The sequence below is a fragment of the Artemia sp. Qi Xiang Cuo genome, chromosome 20, assembly GCF_049724085.1.
Source record: "Artemia sp. Qi Xiang Cuo chromosome 20, ASM4972408v1, whole genome shotgun sequence".
NCBI classification, from domain to species: Eukaryota; Metazoa; Arthropoda; class Branchiopoda; order Anostraca; family Artemiidae; genus Artemia; species Artemia sp. Qi Xiang Cuo.
The window spans coordinates 9,469,527-9,497,330 of NC_142813.1; the positions used below are offsets into that span (position 1 = coordinate 9,469,527).

The 27,804-nt window shown below is 34.2% G+C and overlaps 1 protein-coding gene across 1 annotated transcript in view; it reads left to right on the forward strand.

Annotated features, from left to right (window-relative positions):
* The window catches only part of LOC148939853 (tetratricopeptide repeat protein 21A-like), a 274,902-nt gene that overhangs the window by 35,219 nt on the left and 211,879 nt on the right, over window positions 1-27,804 (forward strand). The window contains exons 3-5 of the mRNA XM_089105983.1: window positions 5,570-5,757; window positions 25,027-25,206; window positions 27,409-27,583. Coding sequence (XP_088962109.1) covers window positions 5,570-5,757; window positions 25,027-25,206; window positions 27,409-27,583 — 543 coding nt within the window. The remainder of the gene's footprint in view (window positions 1-5,569; window positions 5,758-25,026; window positions 25,207-27,408; window positions 27,584-27,804) is intronic.

Genomic DNA, 27,804 nt, shown 5'->3' on the forward strand with positions numbered 1-27,804 from the left:
CGACATCGTTATTCCCTTCAGATGAAACGGTCGAATTCAACAAACTGTTCTCAACAGACTGGGATCCTACTTGGACAGTTTTAGCAATCTTCCTTTTTCGCCCCATGGCAAGTGCAAATAAAATAAAATATGTAATCTCTCTTACCTATTTTGGCACCTATAATTTATCCACGTCGATGCGGACGTGCAGTTCGCTAAGCCACCGTTAATTTGGGCACGGCTAACACCCCTATCTCCTGCACCGACGATTTCCAACAGCGTTTGAATACCGACGCTACTTCAGGAATCACAACCAACTTTCAGGAATACTCTGTAGCGTTTGCAAAATTCAACTAATCAAATATTTGCATTTCATTCCACTCCTCAGGGCAAGCGGTAAAGGCACCTGAACTACTACTCAATCAGAGCTTGATTCATTGTCTTTGGCCTACTTTCTTTTTTTGTCCTAATTAAATGACGTAATCCAAGGTGTATAATCCCAAGCCAATTCAATGTTTCTCAATATCTTCACTGTCTAACAAATACACTTTTTACAAACCAATTAAATTCAAAGTTAAATCCAATTTGTGTCCTCACAGTTCAAAGGCTCATTCAGTACTGATTACCAACGTGATTACCGTGATTAGTACCGTGATTACCAACGATTAAACGAATAAAATCGGCAAACGTACAGGTTGGTGTATTTTGTTGATTAAGATTTAGTACCATGATTCCCAACGATTAAAGGAATAAAATCGGCAATCGTACAGGTTGGTACATTTTGTTGATTAGCATTTAGTACTGTGATTCCCAACGATTAAATGAATAAAATCGGCAATCGTACAGGTTAACAAAACGGTACTAACATTTAGTACTGTGATTCCCAACGATTAAATGAATAAAATCGGCAAAAGTAAAGACTGGTATATTTTGTTGATTAATATATAGTACCGTGATTACCAACGATTAAATGAATAAAATTGGCAAACGTACAGGTTGGTGTATTTTGTTGATTAACGCTTAGTACCATGATTCCCAATTATTAAATGAATAAAATCGGCAATCGGACAGGTTGGTACATTTTGTTGATTAGCATCTAGTACTGTGATTCTTAACGATTAAATGAATAAAATCGGCAAACGTACAGGTTGGTACATTTTGTTGATTAGCATTTAGTACTGTGATTCCCAACGATTAAATGAATAAAATCGGCAAAAGTAAAGACTGGTACATTTTGTTGATTAATATATAGTACCGTGATTACCAACGATTAAACGAATAAAATCGGCAAACGTACAGGTTGGTGTATTTTGTTGATTAACATTTAGTACCATGATTCCCATCGATTAAATGAATAAAATCGGCAATCGTACAGGTTGGTACATTTTGTTGATTAGAATTTAGTACTGTGACTCCCAACGATTAAATTAATAAAATCGGCAAAAGTAAAGACTGGTACATTTTGTTGATTAATATATAATACCGTGATTACCAACGATTAAATGAATAAAATCGGCAAACGTACAGGTTGGTGTATTTTTTTGATTAACATTTAGTACCATGATTCCCATCGATTAAATTAATAAAATCGTCAATCGTACAGGTTGGTACATTTTGTTGATTAGCATTTAGTACTGTGACTCCCAACGATTAAATGAATAAAATTGGCAAAACTAAAGACTGGTACATTTTGTTGATTAATATATAGTACCGTGATTACCAATGAATAAACGAATAAAATCGGCAAACGTACAGGCTGGTGTATTTTTTTAATTAAGATTTAGTACCATGATTCCCAACGATTAAATGAATAAAATCGGCAATCGTACAGGTTGGTACATTTTGTTGATTAGCATTTAGTACTGTGATTCCCAACGATTAAATGAATAACATCGGCAAAAGTAAAGACTGGTACATTTTGTTGATTAATATATAGTACCGTGATTACCAACGATTAAACGAATAAAATCGGCAAACGTACAGGCTGGTGTATTTTTTTGATTAACATTTAGTACCATGATTCCCATCGATTAAATGAATAAAATCGGCAATCGTACAGGTTGGTACATTTTGTTGATTAGCATTTAGTACTGTGATTCCCAACGATTAAATGAATAAAATCGGCAAAAGTAAAGACTGGTACATTTTGTTGATTAATATATAGTACCGTGATTACCAACGATTAAATGAATAAAATCGGCAAACGTACAGGTTGGTGTATTTTGTTGATTAGCATTTAGTACCATGATTCCCAACGATTAAATGAAAAAAATCGGCAAACGTACAAGTTGGTAAATTTTGTTGATTAGCATTTAGTACTGTGATTCCCAACAACTAAATGAATAAAATCTACAAACGTACAGGTCGGTACATTTTGTTGATTAATATCTAGTACCGTGATTCCCAACGATTAAATGAATAAAATCGGCAAACATACAGGTTGGTACGTTTTGTTGATTAATATCTAATACTGTGATTCACAAATTAGATGAAATAAAATCTACAAACGTACAGGTTGGTGTATTTTGTTTATTAACATTTAGTACCGTGATTCCCAGCGTGGGTCACAGGCCCCGCCAGTGGGGCATGGCAATATTTTGGAGGGTCTTGGGTAGGACGTGTGCCCTTCGGCTTACTATACTTCAAAGCCTTAGTTTTGAAAAAAAACTTTTTCACATGAATTCCGTCATATTAAAATACATTTAAAGGCCAAGCATAAATTATTGGCCCTCTTTTTTGAAGTACTTCAATTATACACTTTGTTTTTCTTTTTTTTACTATTTTGAAACTGTGAAAAGAAAGTAATAACTGAATTTTGTAGTATTGTTTATTTTTATTTTAAGCAGCTCCTTAAGCTGAAACTTAAAGAGGGTAACTACCTTCCCGGTAGTTGCATCCTTGATAGACTCCAGAACGATAATTTAAGAGGAAATGTTCAAGAACAGTTGGATATAGAACTGCAGGACTTCAAATTTGACAATGTTGAAGACGGATTGATGTAAAATGATGGAAGATGCGAAATAAAATTTAAAAACGTTTGCAAATTTGAAAAAAAGAAATAAAATTAAACATAAATATTAAAGATAGTAAATAAAATAAAAATTATCACTCTATTTCTTAAATGTTTAACAGAATTTCTCAATATTGTAGTTTTTTGAAACTTTGAAAATATGAATATGATTTGTGAAATTAAATTTAATGTTTTGAAAGTATACCATGGACATATGAGGCCTGAAAGAAGTTTTTCAGAAGGGCAAATCATTTTTTAAGGCCAGACCTTACAATCTTCATCCTAGGCTTGAATAATAGTCGTTAATGTTTTGTTCCTGGGATCTAAAATCCAAAATATCGTTTTACCACACATGTAAAATGTTTACCCGATAAATTTCTATTAGTGCTTGTCCTTTTTTAAACTAGATTATTTAGTTTATTGTTGTTTATTTTTTTCTTACTTTGGCTCTTTTTACAATATGTCCAACCATTGATTTATGGTGCCTTTGTTCTAATATCTAAGGTAGAAACTTTTAAAAACTTGCGGTGGCTTAAAGATCTAGTATTTTCTTATTGTTCAATAGGGGTGGGTAAAAAAGTACTTTAGTTGAATACCACAATGGGGTTGCATCGCTGTATGAACGTTATGTGAATATCTGAAATCTGGTTAATGTCGGCATTCATTTGGTGAATGTCCGAAATTCCCTTTTCTCTGCTTGGATTCTATTAGCTTTGCGAATCCACTTTTTCAGTATTATGCAAACTTTGATCGTAAAACTTAAAGTTAGGTTATGCCGGGTTAGTTTAGGTTAAATTAGGTTATAAATCTCAGAAATATGGTTAAAAACATAACTCCACCTAATCTAAACTAACCTAACTTAACTTTATCTAACCTAATCTGTCACAATCAAACCTTGAATAAAACTGAAAAAGTTGACTGGCAACACTAACAAAATCCAAGGAGAAAAAAACGGTATACGGACATTCACCGGTGAATATCGACATTCACCAATTTCGGACATTCACGGTAACATAAACACAGAACATTAACACAAAGTAAAGGTATTTGCTTATAGAGTTGAAGCTAATGCACCGCAGTAATAGTAATTTTAATGATGAAGTATAAAAGTGCTTGACTAGAAGTGCTACATGAGTATGCTTGACTCAAAGTGCTATAGGAATGTACACATTCTAAGAAAAAAACACAAGAACTTGCTGGCAGTGTCGTACAAGTGCAGCATCGTATTATTATATAACCAATCTGTACAAAAGAGCGTTTGAATTGAATATAGTGCTTGTGTTGAATGCGCTGCATGAGTGCAACACATTCTTATAAAACTAAGAAATTTACATGAAGAACATTACAGGTTTAGCATTTTTTTTTATAGAAATAAAAGAATTTACTTGCTGAGTCCTACACATGTAACATTTTATCAATATTTACAAGAACTATAAAAGAGTGATAGATTTAAATATAGTACTTGAGTGAATGTGATGCATGGGTGCGGCACATTCTTATAAAAATACAAAAATTTACACGAAGAACGTTACAGACGTAGCTTTTTTTTATAAATTACAAGAATTTACTTGCAGAGTCGTACACATGTAACATTTTATTAATATTTAACCAAGAAGTATAAAAGAGCGCTCAATTTGAATATAGTGCTTCGAGTGGAACGTGCTGCATGAGTGCTGTACATTCCTATAATACAAAAAAAAATTACATGGAGAATATTGCAAATATAGCTTTTTCTTATAAGAATAAAAGAATTTACTTGCGGAGTCGTAAACATGCAATATCTTATTAATACAGTATTTAACCAAAAACTATAAAAGAGCGCTTGATTTGAATATAGTGCTTGAGTGAATCGGCTGCATGGATGTAGTACATTATTATAAAAACAAAGAGATTTATTTGCAGAAGGGTACAGGTTTTTTAATTATCTTAACAAGTATTTTTAATTATTTAGTCAGGAAGTCTGAAAAATGTTTTAGTTAAACAAAACTCTATATTTGACATCCTCTTTTATTTTAGCATATTCGCAAAAAAAAACAACAAAAAAACAAATGGATTTAACTTTCAGAGTCATATAAAAGAACCGTTGTACCACCTAACCAGAAAATGTGAAATATTGCTTGAGTCAAATGCAGCACTTTAGTTGATACGGCATGTGAAGGTAACATATCCTTTTAAAAACAAGTAGTCTTGTAAATTCTGTATTTACTATTATTTGTCAACAGGGGTATAATTTACTATGGGATAGAGGGGGATAGACTGCCTCCTCCAGACCCAGTTCCCTCCCGTCCCCGGGCCCCAGTTTGCCCCCACCCCAGGTGAAATTTAGCTTCTTAAAAAATCTTGTAAAAACTAAGATTAGATTGCATAATTCAAAGAAACAGGTCAGTTTTTTTGTATTTCTTTCCATTTATGGTAGTATATGGCTCATTTCTCATTTTTCACTGTCATTTTCGCTTGATCTTAGAAACTTTGGTCCACTTTTGCACTCTTCCCAGGATTTTGACGAAATTACGCCTCTGTTGTTTGATGGACAGTATGCATTTAGCATGCTCTTATAAAAACATAGGAATTTACTTACAGGGTTTCACAAACGCAGCATTCTACTACTATATTACTGAGAAGTATGAAAAAGCGCTTGAATTTAGTGAAAAAGCCTGTCGACTAGATTTAGAATATCAAAGAGAAGAAACATGGATGGTATATGCTTCTATTAAATTTGCAACAAATGCAATTGAAGATGCGTTATCTGCAATAGAACATTTTCCTAGGTAAGAAGCATTTTAACTATTCAAATTTTGCTTGAAATTTTTTTGCCTATATCATTAGGGCCTATTCATGGAAATGTGGGGGGGGGGGTAGATTTTTTGTTTCACTTTTTGCCATGAAATACCCGACAACCGACATTGTCCAAACTGGTACTCCTGCCTGTTGCCTGATCTGGAATATAGTGAACTGTCCACAAGTAGCCAAGTCATTTTAAAAAAGTGTTAAGTGTCTTAACGTCTGTTAAGAAGTGTTTTTCGTAAAATTCTTAGGGAACTTTCAGAAAATTTTATTTCTACTGATCTTAAGTTTAATATGGCCTTTACTTTTCTTTAAAAAAAACTTTCTTTTTCGTAAAGTTTTCGTAGTATATATAAATATATATATATATATATATATATATATATATATATATATATATATATATATATATATATATATATATATATATATATATATATATATATATATATATATATATATATATATATATATATATATATATATATATATATATATATATATATATATATATATATATATATATATATATATATATATATATATATATATATATATATATATATATATATATATATATATATATATATATATATATATATATATATATATATATATATATATATATATATATATATATATATATATATATATGTGTATATATATATATATATATATATATATATCGGCGCGTACAAACAACTCCTCTCATTTGATCCGCCATCAGCGGTCCAATTACCCTGGAACACGTATTTTGGCAGAAACTTTCTCAAAATGCCTTTGAAACCAACTTGAGACTTCGAAACCTATTTTTAATTCCTAAAAACATCTAATGATAACATTACACTACTAACTACCGGTGTTCATGTATGTATTGGAATAAATTAATTTAAAATTATTTTCTTCAAAATTAGTGTTCCAACGTTGAAGCCAAGTTTCGCGTCCAAAAGAAATCTGACTTGTCTACCCGTGAAAAGATCTGACTTCGCTTATGTTTATATCTGCAAAAACGTTCTCCGGAGCACTCGCACCCAGGTCCGGGATTTTATAATGGGTGAGATAGAGAATGATCATACTGCTAATTATATAAACTGTGGTATTTTGGTTATCTGGACGGTGCTCAGTTTTGAATCGCTATGATTACTACTGACTAATCGTATCAAGATTTAAAGCATAATTTTTTCTGTCGAAAAACAATTACCTGCAATTTTCTACATATATGATGAATGTTGCAAAATATGAAAAGGTATAGCATTAACAAACAAATTTTGGGAACAAATTAATGCTTCTAGTCAAGTTCCTGGTATTACAATACATTACTTCTGCATTAATGAACGAAACACATGGATCATTCGTTCAGAATGATTACAGGGGCTGTTCAGAATTTTAAAACACTTCCTACATAGGCCGATCAGTTGAGTCCACTGTATGTAAGTAATAGATTAAGTCATAATTTGTATATAAATTAATTCATACCTGTGAGATGGGACACTTGCAAACCACTTGGCTGGCTCACCAAGTTTTTTTCTGCTTTCTCAATTACGAATAATGCACTTGGTAACCATTTCTCAGTGATTGACGAAAACAGACTAATCAGTAGAGATGCCATAATATCTCCTACTGGCACACCATATATGGGCATAGAACCACGTGGTTTATGGACTTTGTCAGTGAGAATTTGAAAAACAGGAATTTTGTCACATTTATGGATGGTTTTATGGATTTTGTCAGTGAGAATGAAAAAACAGGAAGTTTGTCACATTTATGTCTGTTTTCATGGATGGTTATGTGTGTTGATTATTTGATGTTTTCATGGATTATTGAGTCTAATGGGGGCAGGTCAATGACACTTCCTTCTTGTTGTTGCTCGATGCAAATGCCAAGGTCAATGTTGTTGTTGTTGTTTTGAACAGAGTCATTAGAGAGAACACGTGGTTAATAGGGTCAATGTTGTTGTCGTTCGAAGCAAAGTTAATGAAAGTACCTTCCTGTTCGAGGCAGATGTTATGATCCTGAAGTAGTATTTGTTATTGTTATTCGAGCCAGATGTTATGAGGTTCCGAGAAACAGTTAATGACACTTCCTTCCTGTTCGAGGCGGATGTTATGATCCAGAAATAGTATTGTTATTCGAGCCAGATGTTACGAGTTCCCGGAAACAGTTAGATCCCCCTTCTCAGCCAATCAGCGACTCGGTTACATCCCCCTTCTCAGCCAATCAGAGGGCTTGCTTACATCTCCTTCTAAGTCAATCAGGAGGGGGGGCGGAAATATTATAAAAAGAGGATTTCAGGTTGGGGTAGTTTAGATTTTTAATTTATTATTTTATTACCTATTTAGTTTAGATTTTTAGTTTATTTTAAGTTTTTTTTATTACCTTTATTTTAGTTTAGTTTCAGTTTGGTTTAGTTTAGATTTTTAGTTTAGTTTTAGTTTAATGTTTAATTTTATTTTAGAGTTTTAGTTTAGATTTTTAGTTTATTTTAAGTTTAGATTTTAGTTAGTTTTAGTGTAGAATTTTTAGTTTAGTTTAGTAGTTTAGATTTTAGTTAGTTTATTAGTTTAGATTTAGTTAGTTTAGTAGTTAAGTTTTTTAGTTTAGTATTGGTTAGTTTAGTTTCAGTTTAGAATTTTAGTTTAGCTAGAGTTTTAGTTAGAGTTATAGTTTAGATTTTTAGTTCGTTTAGTTTAGTTCTAGTTTAGTTTTAGTTTAGTGTTCAGTTTTAGTTTAGAATTTTAGTTAGTTTAAAGGTTTAGAGTTTAGTTTTAGTTTATTAGTTAAGTTTTGTTTTAGAGTTTTAGTTTAGATTTTAGTTTATTTTAAGTTTATTGATTTTAGTTCTAGTTTAGTTTTAGTTTAGTGTTATAATTTATATTTTTAGTTAGAGTTTTAATTTAGCAGTTTAGTTTAGATTTTAGTTAAGTATTAGTTAGTTTAGTTTTACTTTAGAGTTTTAGTTTAGCTAGAGCTTAGTTTAGATTTTTAGTTAGTTTAGTTTAGTTTTAGTTTAGCTTAGATTTTCAGTTTAGCATTAGTTTAGTTTTAGTTTAGTTTAGATTTTAGTTAGTTTTAGTGTAGAATTTTTAGTTAGTTTAGTAGTTTAGATTTTAGTTAGTTTATTAGTTTAGATTTAGTTAGTTTAGTAGTTTAGTTTTTTAGTTTAGTATTAGTTAGTTTAGTTTCAGTTTATAATTTTAGTTTAGCTAGAGGTTTAGTTAGAGTTATAGTTTAGATTTTTAGTTCGTTTAGTTTAGTTCTAGTTTAGTTTTAGTTTAGTGTTCAGTTTTAGTTTAGAATTTTAGTTAGTTTAAAAGTTTAGAGTTTAGTTATAGTTTAGCAGTTAAGTTTTGTTTTAGAGTTTTAGTTTAGATTTTAGTTTATTTTAAGTTTATTTATTTTAGTTCTAGTTTAGTTTTAGTGTAGTGTTATAATTTATATTTTTAGTTAGAGTTTTAATTTAGCAGTTTAGTTTAGATTTTAGTTAAGTATTAGTTAGTTTAGTTTTACTTTAGAGTTTTAGTTTAGCTAGAGTTTAGTTTAGATTTTTAGTTCGTTTAGTTTAGTTTTAGTTTAGTTTAGATTTTCAGTTTAGCAGTTTAGTTTAGTTTTATTTTAGATTTTAGTTAGTTTATTAGTTTAGTTTTAGTTAGTTTAGTAGTTTAGATTTTTAGTTTAGTATTAGTTTAGTTTTAGTTTAGTTTAGATTTTTAGTTAGTTTAGTAGTTTAGAGTTTAGAGTTTAGTTTTAGTTTAGTTTAAATTTTTAGTTAGTTTAGTAGTTTAGTTTTAGTTTAGTCTAGATCTTTAATTTATTATTTTATTACCTATTTAGTTTAGATTTTTAGTTTAGTTTTAGTTTAATTTTATTAACTTTATTTTAGTTTAGCTATAGTTTGCTAAAGAGTTTTAGTTAGAGTTCTAGTTTAGCTAGAGTTTAGTTTAGATTTTTAGTTCTAGTTTAGTTTTAGTTTAGTGTTATAATTTATATTTTTAGTTAGAGTTTTAATTTAGCAGTTTAGTTTAGATTTTAGTTAAGTATTAGTTAGTTTAGTTTTAGTTTAGAGTTTTAGTTTATCTAGAGTTTAGTTAAGATTTTTAGTTAGTTTAGTTTAGTTTTAGTTTAGTTTAGTTTTAGTTTAGATTTTATTTAGTTTATTAGTTTAGTTTTAGTTAGTTTAGTAGTTTAGTTTTTTAGTTTAGTATTAGTTTAGTTTTAGTTTAGTTTATATTTTTATTTAGTTTAGTAGTTTAGAGTTTAGAGTTTAGTTTTAGTTTAGTTTAAATTTTTAGTTAGTTTATTAGTTTATTTTTAGTTTAGTTTATATTTTTAGTTTAGTTCTAGTTTAGTTTTAGTTCAATGTTTAGTTTTCAACTAGATTTTTAGTTTGATTTTCAGTTTAGTTTATTTTAGTTTTAGATTAGTGTTCAGTTTTAGTTTAAAGTTTAGTTTTATTTTAGAGTTTTAGCTAGATTTTCAGTTAGTTTAGTAGTTTAGATTTTAGTTAGTTTTAGTTTAGCTAGAGTTTTAGTTAGAGTTATAGTTTAGATTTTTAGTTAGTTTTGGTTTAGTTTAGTCTAGATCTTTAATTTATTATTTTATTACCTATTTAGTTTAGATTTTTAGTTTAGTTTTAGTTTAATTTTATTACCTTTATTTTAGTTTCGCTACAGTTTGCTAAAGAGTTTTAGTTAGAGTTCTAGTTTAGCTAGAGTTTAGTTTAGATTTTTAGTTCTAGTTTAGTTTTAGTTTAGTGTTATAATTTATATTTTTAGTTAGAGTTTTAATTTAGCAGTTTAGTTTAGATTTTAGTTAAGTATTAGTTAGTTTAGTTTTAGTTTAGAGTTTTAGTTTAGCTAGAGTTTAGTTAAGATTTTTAGTTCGTTTAGTTTAGTTTTATTTTATTTTAGTTTTAGTTTATATTTTATTTATTTTATTATTTTAGTTTTAGTTAGTTTAGTATTTTAGTTTTTAAGTTTAGTATTAGTTTAGTTTTAGTTTAGTTTAGATTTTTAGTTAGTTTAGTATTTTAGTTTTATTTTAGTTTAAATTTTAGTTTAGTAGTTTAGTTTTAGTTTAGTTTAGATTTTTAGTTTAGTTCTAGTTTAGTTTTAGTTCAATGTTTAGTTTTCAATTAGATTTTTAGTTTGATTTTCAGTTTAGTTTATTTTAGTTTTAGATTAGTGTTCAGTTTTAGTTTAAAGTTTAGTTTTATTTTAGAGTTTTAGCTAGATTTTCAGTTAGTTTAGTAGTTTAGATTTTAGTTAGTTTTAGTTAGTTTTAGTTTAGCTAGAGTTTTAGTTAGAGTTATAGTTTAGATTTTTAGTTAGTTTTGGTTTAGTTTAGTCTAGATCTTTAATTTATTATTTTATTACCTATTTAGTTTAGATTTTTAGTTTAGTTTTAGTTTAATTTTATTACCTTTATTTTAGTTTAGCTACAGTTTGCTAAAGCGTTTTAGTTTAGAGTTTTAGTTTAGCTAGAGTTTATTTTATATTTTTAGTTCGTTTAGTTTAGTTTTAGTTTAGTTTAGATTTTCAGTTTAGCAGTTTAGTTTAGTTTTAGTTTAGATTTTAGTTAGTTTATTAGTTTAGTTTTAGTTAGTTTAGTATTATAGTTTTTTAGTTTATTATTAGTTTAGTTTTAGTTTATTTTATATGTTTAGTTAGTTTAGTAGTTTAGAGTTTAGAGTTTATTTTTAGTTTAGTTTAAATTTTTAGTTAGTTTATTAGTTTAGTTTTATTTTAGTTTATACTTTTATTTTATTTATAGTTTATTTTTAGTTAAATGTTTATTTTTATTTTAGATTTTTATTTTGATTTTAAGTTTAGTTTATTTTATTTTTATATTAGTGTTCAGTTTTAGTTTAAAGTTTAGTTTTATTTTAGAGTTTTAGTTTAGATTTTTAGTTAGTTTAGTAGTTTAGATTTTAGTTAGTTTTAGTTTAGCTAGAGTTTTAGTTAGAGCTATAGTTTAGATTTTTAGTTAGTTTTGGTTTAGTTTAGTCTAGATTTTTAGTTTATCATTTTAGTTTAGTTTTAGTTTAGTTTTAGTTTTATTTTAGATTTTTAAGTTTAGTTTTAGTTTAATTTTAGATTAGAGTTTTAGTTTATATTTTTAGTTAGAGTTTTAATGTAGTAGCTTAGTTTGGTTTTAGTTTAGTTTTAGATTAGTGTTTAGATTAGTGTTTAGTTTTAGTTTATAGCTAAAAGCGTTGTTTTCCCCGACATTGAGGGTCCACACAGAAATGATCTGAAAGGGTGTTTTAAATTGATACATGCTGTTGACAACAGTCGGACTCTGACTAACTGTAAATCATATGTGTCCAATGAATAAGTAGTAATTTTCCCATAGACCTATCTATTCAAGAACAACAAAAACAATATTTCATGGCAACATTTATTACAGCAATATGATAACACTTGTTCAACGTGAACTGCAAAGATAAAAATAACACTTGTTCAACAAGAACAATTGACAAAATTTCATGGTCAAAATGAAAATTCTATTTGTTCAACATGAACAATGATAACACTTTTTGTACAACACTTATTGTCTTTAAACACTTTTTGTACAACACTTATTGTCTTTAAACACTTTGTGTACAACACCTTTCTGTACAGCACTTTTGTATACAACACTTTTCTATACAATAAAATACACTTGGAACTAGCACAGTTGAACAGTAGCGTGATTGGTGCCCCCCCCGGGAACCGGCCTTGGGAAGGGTCCCCCACCCCCCTGGAGCCGCGATGGAAAAATAGTTGTCGTCACTGCTATGGGTTAGTGGATGGGTTAGTGGTTAAGGTAGTGAGATTGGGTTAGTTAATTTATGAACGGGTTGGGCGGTTAGTTAGTTTATGAAAGGTTGAGTGGTGGTTAGATTAGTTTATCCAGACCAAGCTGATTACGATAGTCTAAGCATTCAACTCGATCTGAAATACGATAATGGCCATGGGGCAGGACACTCACACCATTCTCGAGCACATAGACCTTGTCGGATATACATGACATTGCATTTTTTCTACTCTCACAGTATAGTTTCGATACTGTAGAGAGCGACTTGCAAGCACTTGTGCTCTGGGCACTAGGCTACTTTCTACACAGTCTTTGTATACGCTAATGTTAAAATTGCTCTTTACAAAGTGTGTAGGCACCCCTTTACATGTTTTCTTTTCATCCCCACTATGTGTTTCCACGCAATAAACTTTGGGACCCGGGAACACCCCCCTAGATATCAAATCACTCCCCGTTTCAGATTTTAATTTTAATAGTTGGTTGGGGGCTTGACGTTTCACCAGCTCGGGGTAGAGAGGTTGGTTCCAGTTGGTGAAATCCATCCGCGAGCTGATGTGTATCCCATTTGGCAAATCGCCCAATAAATCTTCAGTTTTTACTTTTAGCAGTACAGAATCTATATCCCCATAATATACTTGAACCTCCCCCTCCCGTGGCCATTGCACCTTGCACAGATTGTAAAAGAACGACAACATGAGCTTTTTTGAAATTTCTATTACTGAACTACCTCCTGCAATATTCTTGTTCAGTACTACATTTCGCTTATTTCTGTGTAGAAGAACCATGCCGGCCTCTCTGCTCGTGAATGATGTGAAATTAGGGTCGGCAATAATTCGTGAACACTCTGGAGGGTCAGTCAAGGCGTCGCAGCGAGATCTGTTACGTACTCTTTCACACATTTTGCCAAACGCTGAATTTAGAATGAGCTTGTACCATTCCTTCTCCACCTTTGAATTTGCCCTAGAACGTTTATCGACAAAAGTATCGATAAACGTTTTCAAATAAGGTTTCTGATTGAACTGCAGGACCCTATGTATTTTGGTGATCTTGAAGCCATTGTTCACCATCCAGTGCAAAAGCACATGGTGAACAACGATATTCTCTTTAGGGTCCAAATCAGCAATCAGTTTCTGTTTAGAGGGAGTCCAATGCATCCCCATATCCTCAACCAGTGATCGATTGTAGGGGCTCAGCGGGTCCCTGGTCACTGGTCGATTGATACAGGGAAAAACAAAATCTTTTACAGAGTCGTGAAGGGCCAGCGGAATGTGACTGTCAACTTCAAAGAACCATCCTTGTGGCCCATTGTTCTCGACGGTGTTAAAGTCCGGGAACTCACAAGGATTCTCAAGCCATTGATTGTTCCCACACGGCAAAGAGTAATGGGACATTGCTAAGGGGTACAACGAGTTCATGTCCAAGAACACTGCATTTGACCTTACACCGGTGCTTTGTCTGCTCGGATCGGTTGATAAGACACGGTCCCCATGAAAAAGATACCCTCCCCTCATTGAACGCTCTACAAAAAGATGTTGGTCTACATCCGTGATTAGCCCTATTTCCTCCCTGCTAATTTTTAAAATTAAATCCATTACTAAATGTGGTGTAGAAAAATAATATCCTATATCTAGTCCAAACTCTGAATAGATCTGGTCTGTGTTCTTGCAGACTATATCCAACAGAGTTAGAACGTCACTGGCAAAGTATAGTCAGCAATAATCCCACCCATTCGTACAATCCCCCTTAGCCCACACCTTCTTGGCAAACTCATACTCCTCGACTGTGCATTCACTGTTGGTGAGTGAATTGTGAAAAGCTTCAATTGGAGGTAGTTTCTCCTCGCTTAAGCGAGCGCCCGAACAGTAATAATCATATGCATAGACACCTTTGCTGGTTAATAAGTCATACATTTCACTGTCTGGAAAGTGCTGTTTAAGCAAGGGAAAGCTATCAAAATTGTCGCTTTTCTGCACTTGAATTAGTTGACTAAGGGATCTGGGGAAAAAACTACAAGAATCTAAAAACCTAATTTTATTCCAGCACGTACGCTCATTATCCACTACCTGCCATTTCAGTTCGAGAAGCAACAACTTCTCGGCTGATTTGGGAATAATGTTGTAGATAAATGAATTATTCACCCATGGACTATCTACTCCCTCACCCTCCCTGTGCATACGTGCCAGTGCTGGTAAAATAAATATTAAGTCATAATTAGAGTTATGAATAAAAACTGGGATAAAAAACTGTTGGCTAACGTTTAAATTACACGATTGATGCACTACTCCTCTCAAATTACTACCCCCAGATGATATGTCTTGCCAGAAAGTGATCATGGTCTCTGACTTTCCCCTCCCCCTCTTGTCCCCTTATCCTCCTCTACAAACTCCCCCTTACATACCCAACCTATTTTTTGATTTTTAATAACAAGACGATCCTCTGCAGACAGCACCAGTGGATAATGCGTATTTCTCAAACGAGAAATAGCACCATTAGCCGTGCCAATCAGTTTAGTCAATGCCTTGACCATGCACTCATCTCCCTCATCTAATATTTCTACTATTTCTAACAACCGCATGGTATTAGAATTATCTCTTTGCGCAGGGGCATAGGAGACTGCAATGGCCTGGTGTTCTTTGATACGGTTTGGATATTGTGGGTCATTCACCTCCACCAGCTTAGCTTCGCAGTCCAAAGATATTTTGTTGCATTGGAGAAGGGTATTCTGAAAATTTTTAAAACGTAGAATGGCCCTATCCCCTGAAACCGTTTCCACTGTCTGATATCCATGCCGTCTACAGTGTCTCATGTGACCCCGTAGTTTCATATCACTACGGAATCTAGACAGGCATGTTGGACAGTAGAAACATTGGCCCCGCCCCGTTTTTCCCTCCCCCAGAACTCGACTAATGTCAGTGATTTGGTTCAAATTAGCGATTGTGTTCGGTTGACTAGGTGGTGTGTAAAGCAACCAAAGCCAGTGTTTAACCAAATCAACTGAGGGGCCCCTGACGGGGACGACCACCCCCTTCTTTTTTGAACGAACCTCATCTTCAAATTCTGTTTCATATTGTACCACAGTAACGCCAATATTCAAATGGGCATTAGCCCTTTCAAACATGTCAATTGATCGTAGCGTTACTGGGTATTTCCCCTCTAAGCATGAAAAATCTACAACTGGGAAATCGGACCCTTCCTTCCCATGTACAGCCCAGTGATCTAAATTCGTCTTAGTAGCGTCATCTGCTAGAGGCTGAAAGGCTGATATGAGGAAAGTATATCTGAAACACTTTTGATCTGTTTCAAAACAGATCTTCTGGACACCTTTACAACCCTCTAGATCTGGATTATAATTTAAAACTACTGCCCTTTCCCCACCCCCTCTTAAAATAAAATCTTTCTTAAATTTACAAATATTTACGGTTAAATTGTCAATGAATAAAACTACTGAGCCACTCCCATTTTCTTTATAGTTCTCGAGATGCACGATAATTTGTCCTACCCACTCACAAAAAACTCCCTAAAAATTTTATAAATTTGGATAAATTACACGCATCTCGGAATGTATAAAATGATAGTAAACCTCACATTTCTCTTCAGTCAAATAAAAAACCTTTAAAACAAAAGAAACCTTAATTGAATCCCTGCCCCCCCACAATTGAATTTGGTTCTCCAGTCGTGCCCGAATTTTATCTACATAGGCATGCACTATTTCTACAGGATCAAAAACAAAATTTCCCCCCATTAGTGTATTAAAAGGATCCCCAAACGTTGCAGTGAAAACAACTATATTATTCAATATTGTATTGGACAGTTGAAAGTCTGGGAATGATGTATCCCCTCCCCCTACTTGTTCAACAATATTTGGACTCTGTTCCACTTCAGTTGTTTGAAGTGGGTAATCGGTGGGAGGAGGGTTCCCTGTAAAATCATCTAAAAGCTGTAGTGTATTTGGGCTCAAGTCTACCAGTTCAACTGCGCTATTATCTACTTTAAAAAAATCATCTAAAAACTCATCAATATTGTCAGGTACTTCAATGCTATCGTCCCATGTTAAATTGTTGGGGGACTCCAAAGATGCATCTTCTTCTCCTTCTCCAACTGACGAGCAGGGGGGAGATGGCGAGTATGGAACCAATGTAATCTATAAATGAAAAATAGCTTATTTTCAGTGTTCAAATCACCCCTACTGCTTTTAAAATTTGGTTTTTTATTGATTAATAACATTTGGTTAATTCAACTGAATATAATATAAGATATTACATAGGATTTTTTTTTTTTTTTTTTTTTTTTTTTTTTTTGTTGGGGGGGGGCAACTCTGCAGCACTGTCCCGGCCCACGGCGCGTCTCTAACCCATGGTGCTTCCCTCGGCGCGTCCCTGACTCGTGGTGCATCCGTGTGGCGCGTCTCGGGGCCTACCGCACGTCCCGCGCTGCTTCGCGCCCCCAGGATACCTCCAAGACTCGTGGCGCTCCCTCTGGTGCTTCCCTGACTCGTGGCGCATCCCGGTGGTGCTTATCTGGGCCCGCATCACGTCACGCGTTTCTTCCTATGCCCGTGACGCTTCCCTAACCCATGGCGCTCCCCCCGGCGCGTCCCTGACTCATGGTGCCACCCTGTTGCGTGACTCGGGGCCCGCCGCACGTACCGCGAAGCTTCACGTGCCCTGGGTGCATCCCTGTCCCGTGGCGCGTCCCTGACACTAGGCGCATCCTTGTGGCACTTCTCTGGACCCGCATCGCTTCCCGCGATGCTTCTCGACCCCGTGACGCTTCCCAGACCCGTGGCGCTTCCCCCGGCGCGTCCCTAACCTTGCCCCCACAGCGCTTCCCAGACCCACTGGCTCCCGGCCGTTTACATAATGTCCCAAAAAATGTTGAAATATTCGCGTAGACTGCATAAATCCAAGTTTCTCTCTAATTCCATACACGTTCAGTAAAAACATGAGTTTTATTATGGAGGGTAGATGAATGAGTTTGAACTTCAAAATGTCGAGAACCGTTAACTCGGTTTCCCCTCGTTAAAATCTTTGGCATGATAGAAATATCCTTGCGCAAATTACGGGATCCATATGTGACAAATACAATAATCTCTCTCAGTTCCTTCTCTTAACACAATGTGATAATCAATTGTGGAAAATAGGAGATTTTGAGTTTCAAATCGGGAGCATTAATTGAAATTACCCATACCAATATGCACGTCGGAGATAGAGGCGAAGCGATAGGGGGGGGGATGCATAGAAAATAGCAAAGATTAGAAAAGGAGCAGTTTGACAAGCAAAAAATATATTTAGATATCTCTGAGGGAGGGCCGAGAAAATAAGGGTTGGGAGGGGGGTTAATATTTTAATAAATCTCTGAGATATACTTTTACACAGTGTTGAAAAATCGGTTTGTTTAGATATTTCTTGGTCCTGAATGATAGAAAAAAGTGAAAAGATAAAAGTAAAGAGTAAAAGGCTCTCTAACAGCTAAAAAAATAGCTTATTAGATAGAAAAAAATACTCACGTCTTCAAATTGATCAACCACTTGACAGGAAGCTGAAGGCTTGGACATTACATTATAGAGGACCATTGGTTGGTCTATGACTTGCTTGAAGGAGCCAACCCTTTTATCTTGTATGGAAGGCTCAGGACTTGACGGAGAGTGCACTGACGCTTGATGGGGAGCTGATAGCTCAGATATTGCGTGAGAAGGAGCCAATGTTTGGCCTACGGCTTGTCTTGAAGGCCCAGGTAACGTCTGTTGGAGGGTGGAGGGGCCGACATTAATTTCTTGTGCAGGAGTTGTGACTTGCGTAGTCGGGACAGGGGCTTGCATGGATGGCTGCACTTGGGCAGGCAGCGTGGAGCTGGGGGGTTTCGGCCAACGACCATATTGGACAACTGTCGCCTTCGCAGGGGGCGCATTATTGACCCTCGCTTTCTTGGAAGAAGGGGGCACGCATTCTTCGCTATTTGCGTCAGCCATAGGTCTTATCAATGCAGTGCCCGCAAATTCTTCATAATTTGCCTTAAAGAAGAGAAGAAAAATCAAATCAAAATAATTTCTCCCTTTTTAAAGAAAGAAAGTTATTAACCATAATTTTGTTTAGTTTATAACTAAGAAAGCACAAAACCCATATTCTCTCCCCCTAAATTTAGTAAAATTAAGCAATCCCTCTCATAGAGTTAATCGTGCGTTTTATTCAATCGAAAGCGAAGCAATAATATTTTCTATTTCAAATAAAATTTCCAAACATACCCAAAAATCATGTTTTCAAACCTTGGAATATAAAATAAACTTTATTGAAGTCTTGAAAAAATTATAAAATTAAACAATAGTTTTCTTGTCAATGGGCGTACATGTCTATACACAGAATCCCCCTTACTTTTAATTACAACGAAGCTGTTAGAAGCGATGTATTGCCCCCTCCCCCCTTTCACATAATATCCTAAATATATTGTTAAACTTAATCTGTTTCTCTCCTTCCATACAGGTTACGAAACTACAATTCTAATTATTGCTTAAAAGGTTTTTTAATTTTGACGGAGAAACCCTTTGACTTGACCGCGTTTGTAAACACATCGGAAGAGGGGACGACAAAGTAATTATAACCCTGCGGAAATGTATTGTCAAAACATAGCGGGTTAATAGCTAAGAGATATGCAGAAGTTGATAAGGCTTACAGAAAGGCCAAATTTATCAAAAAGGTATTTCCTTGTGCGGTGGTTAGGTTTTGACGGTAAAAGAATATACTTACGTTTTGCATTCAGTATGGTTTGAGGGTAAAGGAATATATTTACATTTTAGCTGAATATAAAGATTGTTTGGTGGTTAGGTTTGTTGGGGAGGGGGGGGGGTAGGTTTTGAGGGTAAAATGAATATATTTTACGTTTTGCATTCAGTATGGTTTGTTGGGGGGGGATTTAGCTGGAAATATAGAGGGAAGGAATTTATCGAAAAGAGAATTTCTTTTTGCGAGAATTTGGGATTGTATAGTTTGTTGTGGGGGGGGGGGGTAGGTTTTGAGGGTAAAGGAATATATTTACATTGACTATAAGGATTGTATGGTTTGGGGGGGGGGGTTTGAGGGTAAAGGAATATATTTACGTTTTGCATTCAGTATGGTTTGTGGGTAAAGGAATATATTTACATTTTAGCTGAATATAAAGATTGTTTGGTGGTTAGGTTTGTTGGGGAGGGGGGGAGGGTTTGAGGGTATAGGAATATATATACGTTTTGCATTGAGTATGGTTAGGGGGGGGGGGTTTGAGGGTAAAGGAATATATTTACATTTTAGCTGAATATAAAGATTGTTTGGTGGTTAGGTTTGTTGGGGGGGGGGGGGTTGAGGGTATAGGAATATATATACGTTTTGCATTGAGTATGGTTTGTGGGGGGGGGAGTTTGAGGGTAAAGGAATATATTTACATTTTAGCTGAATATAAAGATTGTTTGGTGGTTAGGTTTGTTGGGGGGAGGGGGTTTGAGGGTAAAGGAATATATTTACATTTTAGCTGAATATAAAGATTGTTTGGTGGTTAGGTTTGTTGGGGGGGGGGGGGGTTGAGGGTATAGGAATATATATACGTTTTGCATTGAGTATGGTTTGTGGGGGGGGGGGGGTTGAGGGTAAAGGAATATATTTACGTTTTAGCTGAATATATTGGAGGATGTCCAAGGAAAATTTGTTTGAAAATAAAAATGCACTTACATTGCTAATTGCGGCTGCCAAGACCTCAAGCTCATCAAATTTATCCATTGTCAGGTTGTTTGCACTGTGTCAAAATACTTTCTGATAATTTAGTCACATTGCATGTCCGTTAAATACGAAATCTCAAGGGCGATTTGTAATGTAACGGTTAAAACCATATGTAACAAGCCCTCTGTTTGGTTGAGGTGGGGGATTTAACCGACTCGCTGATTTGCTAAGAATGGGGATCTAAGTGTTTCCCGGGAACTCGTAACATTTGGCTCGAATAACAAAAACAAATACTATTTCCGGATCATAACATCCGCCTCGAACAGGAAGGAAGTGTCATTAACTGTTTCTCGGAACCTCATAACATCTGGCTCGAATAACAATAACAAATACTATTTCAGGATCATAACATCTGCCTCGAACAGGAAGGTAGTGTCATTAACTTTGCTTCGAACGACAACAACATTGACCCTATTAACCACGTGTTCTCTCTAATGACTCTGTTCAAAACAACAACAACAACATTGACCTTGGCATTTGCATCGAGCAACAACAAGAAGGAAGCGTCATTGACCTGCCCCCATTAGACTCAATAATCCATAAAAATATCAAATAATCAACACACATAACCATCCATGAAAACAGACATAAATGTGACAAACTTCCTGTTTTTTCATTCTCACTGACAAAATCCATAAAACCATCCATAAATGTGACAAAATTCCTGTTTTTAAAATTCTAACTGACAAAGTCCATAAACCACGTGGTTCTATGCCCATATATGGTGTGCCAGTAGGAGATATATGGCATCTCTACTCTAATCCGCTAATGCAGAAATAAGTGGGAGGAGCTTTTTGTTCGCACCGAGAACGAAGACCAGAATTGATCTGCGATAAGCTTACTGTCTATAAACTGTGCACAATACGCACAGATTCCATTGTTAATATTGCTAATTTTGTGAATAAATGAACAAAACTAGTACCGATGTATTTAATTGTTTTGATAATTGTGTATGACTTGGCACTGGTATTTCCTTGGCACAAATTTATCACCCTTACGAATTTTGTGCAATAGTATATTCATTAAATTGTATTTTGAAGGAAATAATCCTAATTTTCGGAAATACGGGTTCACCCGTCATTCTGAACAGCCCCTGTAATCAAGTCATAAACTATGAATTCCCAAGCCAAAACTCCATTTTGCTCGGAAATTTTTCTAATGGTTTATCATATATGTATTGATTAATTTATTGCCACACATACAAAATATTATGCCACAAATACAAAAAGTAAATGATAGAGAAGTAATGTTAAAGAAAAAAAGAGAATAAAACACGAAAACAACGAAAAAAGCAGGATAACGAAATGAGTAGACAAGTGGAGTTTCTTATGCCGTATTTACAACTTTGAAACAATATGGTTTGGTATAGCATCTGTAATATTTTACTGAAACATGATACAATTCTACCTGTAACAAACCCTCCAATAAACCTCCCTTCACCCCTTGACCTTTTTTTGTAATTTCCTTCTCTTTCCCAATGTTTCCTGCTGTTAAAGGTGAAGGGCAACACAATTATAAAAGTGATGCCATTGGGGATTAAATCTTAAAACTATTGCGCAGAAAGTTGACCTGGTAACTACTACCTAAGAACCTAAATAATGCACAAGGATGCTGAAGTTTACCACCTCTCTTCTAACAGAACCAAAATATCCCATTCCCTTATACCAAACCATTTTTATTATCTCCTGACAGATAGGGTTAAGCAATTGTGTATAAGATTGAGTCAAGTGCAAGGGAAGCACTTGAGGAGGGAAGCTTTGCTTCCCTCCTCTAACGGAATCTGCCTTTCCCCATCTAATTAAGATATTCTGATAGAAAGGATTACATGTAAAAAGTTTTGCCTGGTTGTTACATTTGTTTCTGAATTCCTAACAAAAAAAGATACAAAGGGAGCGCTCTTAAGAACTTACTTACTTACTTAGGTCCCGGCCATCCTCATGGGACGTTTTGGGGCCACTCCTCTTGCTAGCTCATGTGTAAGGGCTCGGTACATTGCTCTGCCTGATGCGATACGTAATAACTGGGCTATCTTGACGTTGTCAAAGTGGGAGTTCTCCATCCACCATTTTCGTGGTCTGGCTCATGGACGAAGGCCATGGAGAGATCCTTTGAGGGCGATTTTTGGAAGGCGGATCGGCCTAACCAGCCGCTTGATTTCTTGACGTGGCCTAACCAGCGCATTTGTTGTTTCTTAATTTTACTGATAATGGTTTCAGTGGACTGGAGCAATAAGCGACTTCTAAGAACAAGAGTCGCTTATTGTCAATCTAGATTTACAAAGCATGTAAATGACATTAAAAAGGCCAAGAAAATACACATGTGTTAGAGGACACCTGTGAAATGTGCAATACAAATAGCACACATATCTCTGAGAGAAACACAAAATAACCGGAGTAAACATATCTTTGCATAAAAAGCAAGACAACAGTGCTTTATTATAGTCCCAGTTTCAGGATTGATCAGAACAACCGTGGAACGAGGTGAAAGCTTAGTTGGTAGAGACTTGGCAAAACGAAAATTTGGCCGTCCCCGGTTGGTGGGGGAGAATTCCTTAAGGGAAGATTTAAGGGAGATAAGAACTTCCTAGGAGGGTGTAAAGAGGGAGGCGTTAAGTAGATTGAAATGGAGGAGGATCGTGCGTAGCTGTGTTGGGCTAAGGCGGCTTGGTGCTGCGGTGAGTTGTTAGTAGTAATATTTGTAGCATTGGTACTGAAGGCAATTTATTTCATAGTTACCATTTATTTTAGAAAAAAATGGAAACTAAATTTGAAGTATTTTACATGAATATAGTGACTTTTTTAAAGACCTTCTACATCAAACTGTTGTCTGTTCATATTTTTTTTTTCGATATGACGGCTGAACTTCAGGGAAACATTTGGGACAAAAAGAGAGAGAGAGAGAGAGAGAGAGAGAGAGAGAGAGAGAGAGAGAGAGAGAGAGAGAGAGAGAGAGAGAGAGAGAGAGAGAGAGAGAGAGAGAGAGAGAGAGAGAATCTTTTTTATTATTAAAACAACAAAAACATAATAATAACAAGAAAAGCTATACATAATAAATAACTATAGATTTCAATTAGCAACTCTGTCCTTAAAGACCTCGATGGTGATATAGAATATAAAATAGAATATAGTATATAACAAAACAGAATATTTATAACGTAGATTAAATTAGAATATAATAAAATAAAGTAAGATAAGGTCTAGATGATAATAGAATATATGATATGTATGATAGAAGATACAGAAATAAAATAGAAACCTGTGATTTCCCCATTTCTTCTTTAACGCCGTTTATTTCGATATCAATGCTGCTAGTCCTATCATAGATGTAGAGACCTTGACGATGATATAGAATATGGAATCGAATATTTGACTTAGATGTTTTAGAAATAAAAAAAAACCCTGTAATTTTGCCATTTCTGCTTTAACATCCTTTCCTTCGACATCTTTACTGCTAGCAATATCTTAGATCTATAACGTAAGTAGTGTTTTATATTGCTATCACTAAGCAAGCAACTTTTAACCATGTAAAAGATAATTTAACAACTGTAAACCTACTTTGGGGCCACCAATGATGACGAAACGGTACAATACCTTTTGACACCACAATGGACGAAGCCGCGTCTAAATCTAAAACTTCCTGTCACAAGGCCTTCTCTTTCGAATCGTGGCAAATCGCAACACTGACACAGCTTTATGATGTGCTGGCTACAAGTGACCTTGCTGCTAGTTGTTAGTAGTGATGTAGCTGTGGCGAGTGAATTAGTTGTGTAGTTGCGATGATTTGTTTGTAGTTTCAGCGGTACTTGTCTATAATATAAAACACACTCGTGAAACTGTATTACAAATACCGGTTTTTCACGCTGTCTATACCAGACAATAGCCTTCGGCTCGTTGAGAAACCGCATTATAGCTGTTTTTGTAGTTAAATACTTAGTTGGTATTTTGGTTAGGCTAGGTTATTTTAGGTTACGCTCTCTGGACAGCCTCCTTCCGTAATTCTTTGTGGTAGTTTTTATAATTTTGTTACTAATGGTTTGTATTTTCCTCATATGTTCTTTTATTTCAGTAGCATTCAAACTTCACTTCTCGAGTGTGTTTTATACAAAAGACAAGTACAGTTTAGTAGTAAGGTGTTTTGTTTTCTTTAGAAGGGTATCACCTTTAAAAAAAATCACAATATCAAGGGCAGGGAAATGGAAATTTGATTGTCTGACTCGGTTAAGTGGATATTTACGCAACCATGTGCATCTTAGAAACTTAGGAAAACCAGGAATTCAGATTTTCAGGAATTCAGAATTCAGATTTTAATGAAAAGGATATTCAAACATAGCCATTAGTTATAGCCACTGCCAAATTCAAGAAAAAAAGGAAAAAAAAAACGCGGGTACAAAATCAGTAAAAAAAAGTTAAACACGGATAGCTTCAAACAGCCTGAGAAAGTGCATCTTTCCTTTGAAGATGTAGCTGTCTCTTGAAATCGACAGATTGTCAATGTTTGTTTTTTATGGACAAAAGCGTTGTCAACCTACCTCATTGCTTTTGGTTGTTTATTTTCACGGTTCAGTATTGCAACACCGACGAAAATATGATATTACCCTTAAACGTTATAAACCTGAAATAATCACAGAAAATTGCTGTTTTCAGGCAGGATTAGGCCTAAGACGGGTCTAGGGGAAAATATTTTATTTTGATGTCCTTGGTACTTCAATCGTTCTAGAAGAAATTCGGTATACAGCGATTTGGTTACAGTAGAATTCGCTTCTTTTCTTGGCCACACTGATGTTACGTATGACAACCTGTTGAAGGAGTATCCAGCGAAGGAAACCATCTTGGTCGAAAAAGCAAAGTTTCTGTTTCTGCTTGACCCTAGAAAGGACGTTTTGGAACTATTTTCAAAGTAAGTCATGCTGAAATTACCGTGTATTTTTATCTGCTCATGTCATTACAGTTTTTGAATTTTTTCCCCTTGCATCTTTTTTCTCCGCTATTTGTTTTCGGAAGGGAGGTGACTGGATTAGAAACAAGAGGTTATTTGACATGATTATTTATTGGTCATTAATTTTGATTTAACTTGATAAGATAAGAAAATGAAAACTAAATGTACAGCAGTAGTTCTTTTCCTCGTTAGTTTACCCTTTTTTATTGCTTCAGTAAATAGCGAATATAATATAATTATAGAAGGTAATTTTGACAAGTTTATGCCTGCTTGTTGTTTTTATTTTCCTCCTTAAGGGGATCCTTATGGATCCCCTCCCCCTCCCCAAATAGCTGTAATTTGGTTCTGGGATATTCCTATTCATTATCGGTATTCTTCTATATTTTTAATTTTAAAACTATTTTTGTCATTTTTATTATTTGGTGAAAAAATAATTCAATCCGAAAAATTACGGTTAAATCGCACGCACAGTAAATTTTTCGGGTGGAAAGCCTAATTAATGTGGATCAATTAAAATTGGTCAACTCAAGTGTAAGAATTTCGTTTTATGTGTAAATTTATATAAGCCAACTTGTAAATTATTTTTACTAACATTTGTTTTCTCGTGTCAAAAGAAAGTGCTGGATTTTGGAGCGATTTTTTTTTTGGGGGGGGGTAATAATAATTATTTTAATTTGATAGGTTGAATAAAGTGTAGCAGAGACTCGCACCTTGATATCCAAATTTGTGTGAGAATGCACAACCTATTTTTTTTTTCGAGCAAACCGAATTTTCGAAAACCGAATTTTCGAGTAAACCATTTTTTTCTGTTCAGGGGCCCCAGCTCAGTTTTGTTTTATTCTTACTGTCGAAAAATAATTAGGTTTCTTTGTACCTGTTGTTACCACACGCAGAAAATGTTATTACCATTTTTACCCCAAATAATTATTTGATTTTATTCTTCCGAAATATGTGTGTTGTGCGTTCCCACTTCTATCCATAATCTTATTAATCATTTAGATACGTCTATTTACGTGTATTGTTATAAATAAATTATTATCAGTTTGAATAAAATTTAACACGGTTTTTTTAATTGTAATTTAAGAAACTTTAACACTGCTGTAAGTGATACACTGCTTTTGTACACTGCTTGCAGTTTAACAGCCGTGAGCCCTCGGGTTACAGAAAGAAACTTCAGATGAGTTTTGCTCTATTTCAATTTATCAACGGAGCAAAGCTGCTGGACGTGGCACATTTCTGCCATTAGTATTTTTTTTAGACTGTTGTGATTGCATTCTTTAAACAATATATTTTCTAAGCGATTTTTTAAATTGCGCTTTCGGTCTTTTTTGCTCATAAATTGTACTTTTGGTGTATTTTCGCTTTTATTGCTGTGCCATCTTATTCTAGGTGTTCGGCAACACTTCTAAAAAATGAGAGGCATTTTCTTGCGAACACACTCCTTATCCACAATATTCATCAACATTCACGCGAGCAGAATTGATTATCAACATCTGTGGATCAACAATAATTCTTGCGTGAACAAAATTGTTTTTTATTATTGAAAATAAACGACAACACTTACAGAATTAATTGAACACTGCTTTACTAATTTTTTTTTAGACTCGTGTTCACTCTTGTAATTTTCACTGTTTATACAGCTTTTTAATGTCTGATAAAAAAAAAGTCTCAGTTTGACACAGCAAGGTTTCTCAAGTGCCATATGGAGAAGAAAGGGGTAAGTAATTCCGAAGAATTACCTTCTTATGTATTATTTTAGGTAAGATCTCAAGCTATCACTTGAAATTAAGCTAAACTAAAAATATATTAAAATATTTATAATACTGAATCAATATTAAATTAAATAAGTATTACATTAAATTGACTGGAAATGCTGCTGAGCGCACATCTTTCAACACTGCTTTGAGGGATCTCCCTGTGAGATAACTTTCAAACCACTTTAAGCACTTTCCGCGGACATCTAGCGACTCCAATTGTATTGAATGCTTTGCAAAAATCTATAAATACAGACAAAGGTGTCTCACCTATGTCCATATCAATACTATTTGCCAGAATAGGCTGTCGATCAACAGCTTTGATCAACAGCGTCACCAGAAAAGGTCTTTAGTACCTAATCACTGGTCTGTCTTCACTTTTCGTTTATGAATTTTATGTTTTTTATAGGATACCAGATGATAATTTAAGTGCATTATACCTCCGAAGTTTCATAGCTCTTATTACTTCCGTTGACGTGAAAGAAACCATAGGAATCATATGCAGCATGTTTAACGCTATGGAAGAAGAAGAATCAGGAAATCATTCTTTGTTTTTGGAAACAGTTGCGCTTCTTACAAGTGTTGTAAGTAGTCCTTATAGTCTTTATGATCACTGAATAAAATAATTCAGTTCTGGAAAACCCAGCTCAATCAAAACTGATTGAATGTTTATTCTCTGAAACATGGCTAGGGTTCACACAGCTGGGATTTAACGTTAGAAACTATGATCTTCATTTTAATGATTTTCGAATTTTCTCTAAATTTTGTCAGGAGAGCCTGATTTTCTTTTCAGGGAAATACGGGT